The sequence below is a fragment of the Humulus lupulus genome, chromosome 6 (assembly GCF_963169125.1).
Source record: "Humulus lupulus chromosome 6, drHumLupu1.1, whole genome shotgun sequence".
NCBI classification, from domain to species: Eukaryota; Viridiplantae; Streptophyta; class Magnoliopsida; order Rosales; family Cannabaceae; genus Humulus; species Humulus lupulus.
In genome coordinates this window covers 183959661-183973746 of record NC_084798.1, presented here as the reverse complement: position 1 = coordinate 183973746, position 14086 = coordinate 183959661, and the positions used below count along the sequence as shown (strand labels likewise).

At 35.4% G+C, this 14086-nt stretch overlaps 1 protein-coding gene and 1 non-coding gene across 2 annotated transcripts; one reads left to right on the top strand and one right to left on the bottom strand.

Moving 5' to 3' along the window:
* Positions 1–6068: 6068 nt before the first annotated feature.
* Positions 6069–6175, bottom strand: LOC133787702 (small nucleolar RNA R71). Its single transcript, XR_009872705.1, has one exon. It is a non-coding gene; the product is annotated as a small nucleolar RNA R71 (small nucleolar RNA).
* Positions 6176–6185: 10 nt separating this feature from the next.
* LOC133785725 (uncharacterized) lies at positions 6186–8063 on the top strand. Its single transcript, XM_062224942.1, has 3 exons — positions 6186–6864; positions 7000–7562; positions 7692–8063. Exons 1-3 carry the CDS (start codon positions 6186–6188, stop codon positions 8061–8063), a joined length of 1614 nt encoding a protein of 537 aa, XP_062080926.1.
* Positions 8064–14086: the final 6023 nt, after the last annotated feature.

The following is a 14086-nucleotide window of genomic DNA, read 5'->3' as shown; positions in this document are numbered from 1 at the left end:
ATATTTATAGGCTCAAGGGGGGTTACATGGGCCATTGGGCCTTAACTCTCCTTAATATCCGCGCATCAAGGTAATAAAGAGGAAATAATCACGTAGTTATTATAAGATTATGACTATTAAAGGAAATAAACCGAATCATACAACTAGCTTGGTCGTATCTAATAGCCAAGCTTTGATGAAGTATCGAGGAGCTAGTCGCAGACGAACATCACCCCTTCTTAATGACGCTGACATGTGTTACCCTCGTGTACAAAATTCCTGCCACATCATCTGCAACCATTTTGGGTAAACACTTATTATAAGATAATTATTCAAACTGATAAATTAAGATAAGGTTAACTTTGAATTAACTGATATTTATTTTGAAATAATATTTATATTAATTTTAAATAAATATATTGTCTTAATTTTAATTAAACAAACAAATGAGAAAAAAAATAGGGACACAGAGTGTGTCTCATGCCACTCACTGTGCTTGCATAGTGATTAGCACCACACTTAGTGCCAAGTGTCCCTAGGATTTGAATTTTTAATTTCATATATTATTTTTTTATTTAATTATTAGTTTTAATTTGATTAAAATAAAAATCTAACAGATCAGTTTTCAATTAATTAAAGAAAATACATTATTTTATTATCTTTATAAGTTTAGAAAAGATACGATTTGAATTAAACGTATCAGTCTGAAATGATTGATAGAAATTTTCTAAGCATGAAATTTTTTTAGAACTCTCTAAAGCCTTCTCTTCTCCAAACTATCTAGATCTCACGTGTTGAGAATATCGAGAGAGCCTAAATAAAAAAACCAGTGAATCTTACGTGCTCACGCACGTCATGAGAATATCTAGAGAGCCTAAATAACAAAACCAGTGAATGTTACGTGCTCACACACGTCCTTGTGTGTTTGAGGAACAGCTTGGAAGATTGTGGTGTGAGTCTTCACGCGGATAGGAAGATCGTTTGATTATAAAAAATAATCAATGACTCTTGATAGGCTACAAGATGTATTCTTCTTTCTTATTTGTGTGTAGATTTAATGTAAAAATATATGTATTTATTATGACTCGGTACTAATAATTTTTAAAACAACCACCCTCTTCCGTTGCGTCCTTGATTTTATTCAAATTAATACCAACACCGCGGAGATGGGAAGTGCTCGTAACGACCCAAAATCACTAAAATGGCTTAAGGGCCTTGATTAGTGTGCCAGGAGGGCATAAGTGGCTTATGTGTGTGTTTATTAAGTTTAATGTGTGATTATATAATAAGCATGCTTGTATGGTTATATGAATGTTAATGTGATTATATGTTATGTTTGTGAGAACCACATTATTATGTGGGTAAATCTGCAGCATGCGACTTGAGGCGATCCTATGGAGCTAGTTAGCAGGAAGTCACAACGGGGCCTAATAGTTTACTTGGGGCAAGTCAAGGGGTATTTTGGGTACTAGATGATTATTTAGGTTATCGGGTCATGGAAATAAATAATTGGAGATATATTTGAGGTTAGGAAGTTTAGGTGGGAATACTGGGGAATTTTACCATTTTGCCCTCGGGGACGTTCCCGGTACCCCGTGCCTCGGGATTGGTTTAATTGCTTGAGGATAGATAGATAAAACTTAGAAAAAATAGTGTAAACTCAAGGAACTGACCCTCTCCTTTTTCTTTCCTCCTCTCTTCTTCTCTTCCAAGGAAAACACTGAAAACTAAGGGGATTTGGCTGGGAATTCAGAGATTTTAGCTGAGGAATTGGAGGATTAACTCAGTGGAAGCTAGGGAATCAAACTAGAAACTAAGGTAAGCACTGAATTTCATTTTTGATTAGTTGATTATGAGGTTTTTGGGCTGGAATCTAAGAGTTCTTAGGTTCTTAATTTCAAGGTTGAGTTAAGGCTGAAAGCTTGGGAGTTAGCTCAGAATTTTCTTAGAGAAGTGGTTTTGCAGTGGAGGTAAGCTTGAATTTATGATTTAGTGGTTGAATTCTAGTGTTTCATGGCTGGTTTTTGTGTTTTTAAGCTTCTGGGTTTCAGAAATTAAAATGGGATTTTAATAAGTTTCTAAGCTAGGTTTTTGCTGGATTATGTTGCTAGAATCATGTTAGAAGTTTTGTGATCAATGGGTTTTGGAATTAGGATGGTTTGGGGTGGTTTTGAGCAAGGTTGGGATGTTAAAAAATGGTGTATTTTCCGGGCACAAGGGGCTGGGCCGCGGCTCTGTTCTAGAGTGTCGCGGCCTTGCGAGGCAAAGAAGAGCCAAGGAGGCTCTGCAATAGGAAAGCTCCGCGGCGCCACAGGGCAGGGCCACGGCGTGTGTCTATGATCAGAGAGGCCTAGCCTCTGTTTTAGGGGGCGGGCCGCGGCGCATGTTCTTGGGGCCATGACCCTTAAGGGAATTTTTGGTTATTTGAAGGTTTTAAGCGCGGGAATCTAACCTAGGGTGCTCGGGATCGATTCCACCATCGTGCTTGGTGGAATTCGAAGACCCAGAAGCTAGAACTTCACTCAGAAACCTTTATTTGAATATTAATGGAATCCTTTATCTTGGTTGTGACTAGGTAAAGGCTAGGGCTCGGGAGACGGATCGTGCTCAAGGGGTATTTCTCGTAATCGAAGCGTTTGGAAATTAAAGGTAAGAAAACTGCACCCGGTTGTGGATTCATAATGGGACGAAGGGTTCCCCAGTTTGTATGCTCTATAGAGGATGGTATTATGCCATGTAAATAATATACAAATGACCTAAGAGTGCTGGAGTTTACATTAGCGCACAAGGCGTGGCTCAGCCACTGGTAGCTGAGGACAGCTTATTATGCACTGAGCTCGATTTAAGCGGGCCGGAGTCAGTGGGGTAAACAGAGGGTGCGACCTAAGGGTGTCGACCCTATTTGTTGTGTAATCTAGTTGTTGTGGTTGATTATTGAATATGATATGTTGATTGGCTAAGTGTTAGCTTGTGAGTTCATGTTTATGTCAATGAGTTATATGTTTATTAGGGATTGCTAAATGTTTAGACATGCTTAAAGAGTTTATGATTATTATTAGTACCTGTGTTATGATATTACGCTTTCTTGCTGGGCCTTGGCTCACGGGTGCTTCATGATGCAGATAAAGGCAAGGGTAAGCTTGATCAGCCTTGATTTCGAGAGCTCTGGGAGCAGAATGTACATGAACAGCTACTCAGCCTCCACGGTTGAGGGAAGACAGGGACAGGAGAACCATAAACATCTGTTTTGCCTTTAGAATGGCTAGTGGTTGTTTGTACGCTGAAAATTTTGTAAACAAACTTTTAAATGCTGTCTCTTTTGGGATCCCATGTATAAATGTTTAATTATATAAAAGTATCTTTTGAGACCAAAACATTTTAACCCTAGCGCACTAATGACTTTAGCAAACACGTTTTTAACTAGTTTACTTGATTAGCAAGTCCTGCACCTTTATAAATACACAGTGTAACGGTCTTGGCTATCCAGGGCATTACAGTGCTAATGGTGGCAAGTTATTTCCCAATCCGGATGATTTCAAGGACACTCAGATGGAGACAAGTTTCTATCTCACCAAAATTGGCAATCTAAAGTGTCATGTGCATGAAGAGGTTGATGGCACATTCTGGTGCTGAAGAAGGCTTGGGTGGCGAGGGTCACCAGCAAGCAGTGAGGGCCACCGGAAACTAGCTAGGGTAGTTGGTGAGGGACACTCGTGAAGGGGATTGGGGAGGGGCCCCATGTCCTGGTGACTGGCGACGGCCTGGATGGCTGAGGGTCGCTTGACTTCACACAATGGGAGAAGTAGACTTTTCTTTGTTTTTGCCTTAGTGTTGAGGGAATGACGAGAGTCACTCTCCTTGGTGAGTGACAGTGACTGCTGTTGGTTTTTATTGATCAAATCAGAGATTATACGCAGCGGAACAACAATCAAATTGTTAGATTAATCCCATAAGATTTCTAGATCTACTTCTTCACATGCATATATATATATATTGAATCAAGGACATGAACAGAAAAATTACCTCAGATCCTTCCTTGCTACTATCTTTTCGTATGGCTAAATGATGAGTCTGTTTTTAGCATAGTTTTAACATGTGTTTAGGATAAGTTTGAGTCATTTTTGGTGGAGTGTGTTGCAGTATTATGCTTGTTTTGGTATGTTTGCAGGAAATAGGAGAAGAAATCGTGAAGCTTGGAAAATGACAGAAAAAGTAGCTGAAATTGGGAAATTTGTGCTAAAAATAGGACAAGAAGAAAATTGAAGACTCATTTGTGGAGATAATTGGTAGATTTGGAGTTTGGAATCCAGATTTTAGAAGAATGGGAAGGGTCGCGGCGCTTGAATGGAGAGCTGCGGCGCAAGGGCGAAATAGAGAAAGGCAATTTCTGGGATTTTTGAAGGGCCGCGGCGCCTAAGGGTTGCGCTGCGGCGCTTGCTGAAGTCAGAGAGCTGCACGACTGGGCATAGATGCGCGCCGCGGCACCCGAGTGCAAGGGTCGCGGCGCGTATGGCTGAGGGTGATTTTTTCAGATTGTCGAATTTGTTATTTTTTTTTAGGGTTTTGGTTTAAATACGTTTTTAGAGTTAATTATTGGGAGGATTATGCAGAATTAGAGAGAGATAAGTCTTTGGAGGCAGAAGAAAAACATTGAGGACCTAAAGTTTGAATTCTTATTCTCTTCTGTAATTTCTCTACTGATGTTTATGTTTATATTTAATTTGATTGATGTCATTATGTCTGCTTTGAACTAATCTTGTTATTAGGGTTTTAGTGGATTCTTCTTGAAACTTTGATTTCTTAATGAAATTTTCCTGAATTTCTTTCTTCTGTTGTGGATTATTTATCATACACTTAATGCTTGTGAATGTTTGATCATCATTTACATGTTCATATGATTTTAACCTAAACTCTGAAAAGAAAAGGGTAATTATGCTATAGATAAATAATCACAATTTCATATTAGACGAAAGTACTTTTATGAGTTGTGTAGTTTAGGGATTATGTGCTTAAAGCCTGCAATGTATTGATTTACCACAGAGATGTAGGAAATAATATATTGTAGAGAATTATAGATCCTAACAAGACTATAATATATAATTGTAATCTGCTACCACAATAGAATTAAGAAATCTTGAGAATTGATTAGAAATCATAAGTGGAAAGTTGATGAAACTAAAGCCCTAACTTTTGCATCTATTAAATTAAATCAACTCTTATTACTGCATTTATTTAAGTGTTAGTAGTTTCCTAATTTTTAGTAATAGTTATTTTAATTGTCAATCTGAAATTATTAATCAAATCAATTAGAATTAGAGATTAATTGTTGGTGATTAATATCAGTCTTCGTGGGATCGACACTTGACTTATCGTATATTACTTGAAGAGACCGCGTATACTTGCGTGTTACATTTTGGTGATCAAGTTTTTGGCGCCGTTGCCGGGGACTATTTTTATTAATATCAATAAGTTAATTTTTGTTCTAAATTGATTGTTTTTTTTTACATTTAATCCAGATCAAGGTTCTCTTGTGTTTCAGGACTAGTTGGTATATGCGAAGCAATAGACAAAAACAGGTTATACCAATAGACCGGGAAATTGAAAGAACGTGCAGGAAAAACCGGAAGATAAAAAGGAGATTGGAATTCACCATGGCTGATAATCTGGGAAATGGTGCTAATAATGGTCAAGGGGCTGCTGAGGTTCCAAGGGAGCAAGGAGCACGAACACTGAGAGATTATGTACTTCCTACTGTTACAAGAGTACATTCATGCATTAGACCTCCAACCATTGCTGCCAACAACTTTGAGATTAAGCCAGCCATCCTTCAGATGGTTCAAACAACTGTTCAGTTTGGAGGTATGCCGACGGAGGACCCTAATTTACACATAGCTAATTTCCTGGAGTTATGTGCTACGTTCAGGATGAATGGGGTGAGCGATGATGCTATAAGACTGAGGCTATTCCCATTTTCATTGAGGGCTAGGGCAAAAAGTTGGCTGATTTCCTTACAAGAGAATTCGATCACTACATGGGAGGAGTTAGCTCAGAAATTTCTTGCCAAGTTCTTTCCTCTAGCGAAGGCTGCAAAGTTAAGGGGTGAGATTAATAATTTTTATCAGTTGGATGGAGAGTCACTGTATGATTCTTGGGAGCGCTTTAAGGAGTTGCTAAGGAAGTGTCCGCACCATGGAATTGAAAAGTGGATGTTGTTGCATAATTTCTATAATGGGTTGAATGGGACGACAAGAACAATTATAGATGCTGCAGCGAGAGGTGCCTTTATGAGCAAAAGTGCTAACGAGGCATATGAGCTATTAGAGGAGATGGCGATGAACAATTATCAATGGCCAAATGAAAGGGGGCAGCCAAAGAAAGTGGCTGGAATGATGGAAGTGGATGCCATAACCATGCTTACCGCTCAAGTAGCAGCCTTGACAAAGCAATTGCAAAAGACCACACTCCCCTCTCAAGCTATGCAAGTTCAAAACTCATGTGAAGTGTGTGGTACATCCCATCAACCAAACCAATGCCCTGCTACAGACATGAATAATATGCCCATGGAAGAAGTTCAAGCCATAGGAAATTACCAAAGACAGCCTAACAATCCCAATTCCTTGACTTACAATTCAGCTTGGAAGAACCATCCCAATTTTTCCTGGTCTAACAACCAAAACACCCTCCAACCTTATCCTCAACCTCAGCCACCTTGTATACCTACCCAAAATAGGCCACCCTATCCACAACAATATGCACACCAAAATCCTCCACCGGGCTATTATCAACCACAAAATAGACCACCTCCCCAAATGCCAATGAAACCAGCTGAACCTCAACCTGATGTGCTTAACCAATTCATGACTGAAACTAGGGCATCCATAAGAAGTTTGGAGACTCAAATAGGGCAATTGGCTACTTTAATGACTAATAGAGCTCAAGGAAATTTGCCTAGCACTACAGAAGTAAATCCTAAAGAACAGTGCCAAGCTATTACTTTGAGGAGTGGAGCGAACTATGAAGGGCCAAAGAAGAGTCATTCAGTTGACGGAGAGAAGAAGTTGGATGATAAAAAGGTTACTGAAGACCTTAAGGAAGAAGAGGAGACCCCACCTGTAACTATTGAGCATCATGTTAGAGTTCCATATCCACAAAGACTTCGCAAGCATAATTTGGATAAGCAGTTTGCAAAGTTTTTAGAGGTGTTCAAGAAGCTACACATAAATATACCATTTGCGGAAGCATTGGAACAAATGCCTAGCTATGTAAAGTTTATGAAGGAGATTCTCTCAAATAAGAGAAAAATGGGTGTTTATGAAACAGTGGCATTAACAGAAGAATGCAGCGCAATTTTGCAACAGAAGCTTCCTCAAAAGTTGAGAGATCCTGGGAGTTTTACCATCCCATGCACTATTGGGGAGTTCGAATGTAAGCATGCCCTATGTGATTTAGGGGCGAGTATTAATTCAATGCCTTTGTCTGTATTCCGGAGGCTTGGTTTGGGGGAAGCTAGGCCAACTACAGTAACATTACAGCTGGCTGATAGATCTGTGAAGCATCCTCGTGGTATTATAGAAGATGTGTTGGTAAAGGTGGATAAGTTTATTTTTCCGGCTGATTTTATAGTCCTTGATATGGAGGAGGATGAGAATGTTCCAATTATTTTGGGGAGACCATTTTTAGCAACTGGGCAAGCATTGATTGATGTGAAAAAGGGAGAGTTGAAGCTGAGAGTTCAAGGGGAGGAAGTAGTATTTAATGTGTTTAAGGCTATGACTTATCCTAAAACAAGTGATAGTTGTTTCTCTGTTGATGTGGTCGAAGAAGTAGTAGAAAGGAAAACATTAAGGGAGGATCCTCTTGAGTTAATTCTCACAATTGATGATGTAGATGGTGAGGAGAATGAAGAGGTGATGAGTTATTTAAATTGGATAAAATCAGCTGAGCCTTGGAAACATAAGAAATTTGAAGAGTTGGGTGCAGGACTAGACAGACCATTACCATCGATTCAGAAGCCACCTGTTTTAGAGTTAAAGGTTTTACCAGATCACCTTCGTTATGCTTACCTTGGGGAGAGAGATTCCTAGATATTTTTCTATCCCTAAAAAGTTACATTCTGTGAAAAACTAATATCCAATATTTAATAATATCCAATATATTAAAATATTTGTTATTTTAAACAAATTCAAAATAACTGATTAGTTATTAGATTTTTGTTTAAATAATAATATTTTAATCATATTAAAATATATCATTATTTATTTAATATTTAAATAACTAAAATTGTGGAATCAAGAAACTGAGTAAACTCTCTTATGTGTGTAACACAGTGCTTGTGCACTGTGCCACACGTGGACCACATGCCTATGATGGCATGTGATTTTTCTCAATTTTTATTATTATTTAAATACCAAAAATCCCAAAAATAAATTAATTCAAAATTAATTATATTTTTGTTAAATCAAATAATTAATTATTCTTAATTAATTAATTACACATAATTAAACAATAATTATGTTTGATACATAGAAAAATATTTTACTTATCACATAAGTCCTTTTTGCCCCTTTTTTGTATTTGCCTTTGATAGTGATTGTTTGAGCCATTTCGGGGACCATGGACCTATAACATTAAACTCCAATAAATTGAAACTAAATAATTAAACTCTTTAATTATAATAGTTAATTTATTAATTCTGATATTACTCCACTATAAATTCAGAATTGCACTTTTTATGTTATAGATATACTTTTACAGAAATCTTTTTCTTAAGTCATCCATTGATATAACCATCTTACAATAGTTCAACCCTCTAATTAATTAGTTCATAAATTAGAATGGAAGAACTACCATTTAACCTTTCTAATTTACTTCTTATTCCTTAAGTACCATTAATTCACTAGTGAATAATTAATCTATAATCTAATTATAGATTTGAGCTCAAAATCATTCAGTTCCAGAATTAACCCTTAAGGGAACTAATATACGATCTGTTAGGAAATGTTAGATTCCGTATTGTTGATACATGTTCCCAGCCATCCATGATATTAAATCTCCAAAACAAAAGTCATTAGCCTCATTCTTTGAAGAGACCTTAACGAATGAATCAAAAGATTTAATAAACATGAACAGGAGTTCATGAACACTCAGGATTTAGGTTGACCTATAAATGATCATCAGTTATAATATGAATTACAAGTCTTTATTATTAAATGGTTTTTGGATAAAGACTTTAATTCATATCGTTCCATGTCATATATAATCATATTATATAAAGCACCTTTACCGAGATGTCTTTCCACATCAATAATCCGAATCTAGATTATTTGTATCATTATGATACTCAATAAACCGTACTTACAACTCCAATTAAAGAATACCATAACTTTAATTTGTTGTTGTTGACTATTTTTATTCATTCATGTGATCTTAATTCTCTCATACTAATACAAGATCACATCCTCAATAATGAATATGGAATTTTTCTGATATTTACAAAATTATTCAAACAATAATTTAACAATCTAAATATGACAATAATAATAAACCATTGTATTTATTTATTCATAGAAAAAACTAATGTTTTTACATGCTTTTAGGACACACTCCTAACAACTGCAGTGTCTTGTCACTTCACCACTTATTTTGACATGTCATTACCTTCGTCGACCGCCCCGTGACAATGCCAAAATTTGGGTATAACATACATATATATATATATATAAATAGATAGATAGATAGAGATGGAGCCAAAATTTTAGGTGAGTGGGGGCTTATTCTTTTTTATAATTTTAGAGGGGTTATTAAATATTTTTTTGTTTTAAATTTAGAGAAGTTTTTGTAATTTTAAAGAATTTAAATATAATTTTTTAAAAGTTTGGGATTTTTTTTAAATTTCAAGGGCTTAAATATAATTTTTTTAAATTTGGAGGAATTTTATAGTAATTTCAGAGGTTTAAATGTAATATTTTATTAACTTTAATATATTATTTTTTTAAATTTTATGAGAGCTTAAATGTAATTTTTTTTTATATGTAAGACTTTTTGTATAATAAAAATATTAATATATAATAATAATTAAAAATTAAGTGGGGGCTTCAGCCCCTACTTGCGAGTATGTGGCTATGTCCATGTATATAGAAATAACTTGTTCATGGTTACCTTGTTGGGTTTTATGCCCTTAATAAAACCATATTTCTTATGTAATACGTTATTATTATCAATAAAAGAAGTAGAAATCATTTTGTTTATTCAATTGCATTGTTCGCTTGTTTTATTACATGTTTATTCAATTAATACAAACATTCATAAAATCCTGAGCATATGGATAGTTACAATTATAGTGACTAGGTCACAGTGGATTATAGTTGTAATTATATATTCAAAAGAACGAGTCCTAGATTAGATTAGTGCATTGGATTTTCACTGATTAGGAAATCTACGATATGATCTACTTACACATTAGGAGTGTGATGTCTTGTCCAAGGCATTGACCAAGTAGATATGATCGGATGTATTTGGTTACATCGGACTAGGACCGATATTGATTATTGATTGATAAATAAGTATCGTTGTTATCGAATCTAATCAATATCACAACGTTGACCATAGGTTAAGTCGATCTTAATTCTGAGTGATAATATTCTGCTAATTATATTATTTAAATCTTTTGACTTGTTCGTTACCAGCTTACCCTACGGTCTAGCCCATACTTACATCTTGGAGATTTAGTAATGTAATTGAGAGGGAGTATTATTCATAGATATGAAATCTATAACTTCTGTATGAGAAGTAAAAAGATGATTTCCTTAATTGCTTTGTTCAAAAGGTTAAATGATTGAGATCTCATTTCTATGATTAAGTTCACGAAAATATCATTTATAAGGAACTTAGTGGGAGTTAAGGATAAAATACTGATGAGGGGTAAAACGGTAATTTTCACCCAGCTTGTTAGTAAGTCATTGATAGAGGATTGACTAACTATAATGGTTATAGCAATGGATAACGTATTTATGGTTTGGAAAATACGTTCTATGAATTCAAGAGTTCAATTTCAAGTCTATAGTGGAGTCACGAGGAATTAATAAGGTAGTGAAATTATTCGTAAATAAATTCACGGTAACTTATTGGAGCTTGATTTCATGGATCCATGGTCCCCGCATCACCTTTGAGTAAATCATCTAGAATGTCTCAATTAATTGATTTAATTATCAATTAGGATTTTTTAAAGTTGACTAGGTCAATTTTGGAAAATTTATAGAGATATGAGATTTAGAGAATAAAAGAGAATCTTTGGGTAAATTTATTAATATTGATAAATTGGTGTCAATATAAATAAATAAAAATTAAATCAAGTTTCAAATTATAATTAGCTAATTTGAATAAGGATTTAGTTAATTAATTAAAATAAATAAAAGGTTTTGAATTTAGGTCCAATTGGGATTTAAATTCAAAATAAAAGTATTGGGCCCAAGTCCATTTGTGGGAGCCCAAGGCTTTTATCTTTTTGTTTATTATTTTAATTAATTCAAAATTTAAATTTAAATAAAGCCCATTAAGTTGTCTATATAAGGAATATGATATCTAGGGTTTTCAAAAAGTCAGTCTCAGTTGATTCATTGGGTAAGTGAAAACCTAGACACTCTAATCCTTTCTTAGCCACTATCTCTTCTTCTTTTCTAGATCTCTATCTCATGTGTTGAGAACCAACCCACACTAGTTCTAGGTTGATCAAAGGCTTGGTGAGCAAGACTGTGTTGCTGATCTAGTTCAATCTCTTGATAATACTCTGCTACAGAAAGGAATCAAGAGTTAGAGAGATTGAAGGAAGGAGTTGTTCCAGTTCCGCTGCGTATTCGTAAGTTTCTACATCATTGTGTTTATGTTAATTTACGAATCTAATATTCATATGTATGTCATGTTATTCTATGTTTCTATTATGTGTTTGGAAAAATAATAAGAAGCATGCATCTAGATTTAAATTCTAAGATCCTACATACCTCTATTTAGAAGTTGAGGTCGCCTACTATGATAGAAATGAGTTCTGTGAATCTAGAGTCGATTTCATTAGTAGGAGATAATGATTTTCTTTTCTTGACACTGATATTGCGTCTCGGGCATTGCCAAGAGTAGTTGAGTAAACACAAATGGGATAAGTATAGGAAGAAGAAACAAGTTGAGAAGGCAAAATAATTTTTAGAAACATTAAAATCATAAAAAAAATGCTCGTCAGCCATGGAAGTGATAAACCAAAGAGATATGGCTCGTCTTCTCCTACGCCAGCCATGGTGGTGATGGATCGAAGAGCTAAGGCTCGTATTCTCCAATGTCGCCCGAAAGCAATGAACCGAAGAGCTATGACTCATTCTTCTTCGACTAAGACTCATTGACCATGGAAGTGTAGGTGTAGCCGCGGAAGTATGTGTACACCGTAAAACAAAAAATAAAAAACATAATCCATAAAAATAAAAAAATTCTATGACATCGTATAAACGTTACTTTTGACTTAATATAATGTTTTTTGGTAATTTTCCCTTTTTTAATGAATTTATTCATTTATAAAAGAAAAAGAAAAATTGGCATCGTACACTAAAGAACCCTTGGTTGGGATGGGTAGGCCCGCCTTGTATCCATAAAAGCAACTCGAGCAACTCGAATGACGTTGCTTTCAAGATAGCTTTTTGACCATACTCTGACGGGCAATGTGGCCTTGCCACTGGAGAGCCTATAAGCAAAATTAATATTAAAGCACTGTTACCTTTGTCAAGCAACGATACTTTCCTTTTGATTTATTTATTTTTTAAAATTGTACATATATATATATATTATATATAATGTCACAATTATATTTTTTACCGTTGCAATATTTTTTTTTCAAACTATTTATATATTTTATTTTCTTATATAAAGACTAATCAACTTTATTTAATTTTCATACCATTCATACCTTCTTCTTCAAAATTGTCTATCACAATTTTTTTTTATCAATGGATTCCCAAAATTCTCCACATACCAACTCCCCAAATCTAAATTTTCAATATTATCAAGTTCTTCAAAATTCATCAAATTCTCCACATACCAACCCCCAAAATCTAAATTTTCAATATTATCAATTCAATCAAAATTTTCAAAATTCTCCCTCTACTAATCCCCAAAATCCAAATTTCCAATATTCTCAATTTAACCAAAGTTTTCCAAATTCTCAAAATTATCTCATGTCCTCTTACCCTTTCCAAAATTTTGGCTCTTTCGAGATGCCCCAACAAGCTCCATTCTTCACACCAGCAAATTCACTACCATATGCCTTTCATACGCCTTCCCTACACGAACCCGAAATAGTTTCAAGAAATTATAGGCCAAGTATGGAAAAGTTTAGTATTGATTTCAATCGTGAAACATCATCATCATTTGTCTCTGAAACCCAACCTGAACATGGTGTTGAAGGGTTAGAAAAGGTAGTTCTACACAATGAAGATGAATCAAGGCATAAAGGTAAAGTCAAATGGAGCAAGGAAGAAACTATACTTCTGATAAGTGTATGGCTTAATACATCTAAGGATTCTATCATGGGGAATGACCAAACTTCTACACATTTCTGGGATCGAATCGCAGAATACTACGACATCGACCAAAAAGGTTAGCAAGCAATATCTAGAAGGCAATGCAAAGACCATTGGAACAAGATGAATCAAAAGGTGGCACGTTTCAATGGGTGTTATAAACGAGTACAACAAGCACATCACAATGGTTGGTATGATGAGAAAATTCTTGAGAATGCATATCGATTGTACAAATCTTAAAAATAACAACTCAAATTTTCTGCTTGTGGATCATTGGAGATTGCTAAATGATGAGCCAAAATGGAATACAATGTACTAGCCAAAATGTGGTAAGAGAACAAAGGTGTCAGAATCATGGGCATTACTTCTGTACCCCCTGATTTTCCCACGGGCTGATTAGCGAGCTGAGAAACGGCGTAATCATGACTACCACGTGAACATCCCCAAGACCGGAGCTGCCATCGTAAGGTCCTACCTCCTTAGCTCGAGGTAACCTAAGGGTTCGCCAAGATTGCTTAAGGACTGAGCCTGGACTCTGAAGGCCATAGGTC

What these genes read in the sequence shown, in the direction of transcription:
- LOC133785725 (XM_062224942.1), top strand. Translation starts at nt 6,186, where the DNA reads ATGTTGTTGCATAATTTCTATAATGGGTTGAATGGGACGACAAGAACA. An exon ending in AACTAGGGCATCCATAAGAA is followed by an intron (nt 6,865 to 6,999) that starts GTTTGGAGACTC and finishes CGAACTATGAAG; the next exon opens with GGCCAAAGAAGAGTCATTCA. An exon ending in GTATTATAGAAGATGTGTTG is followed by an intron (nt 7,563 to 7,691) that starts GTAAAGGTGGAT and finishes GATGTGAAAAAG; the next exon opens with GGAGAGTTGAAGCTGAGAGT.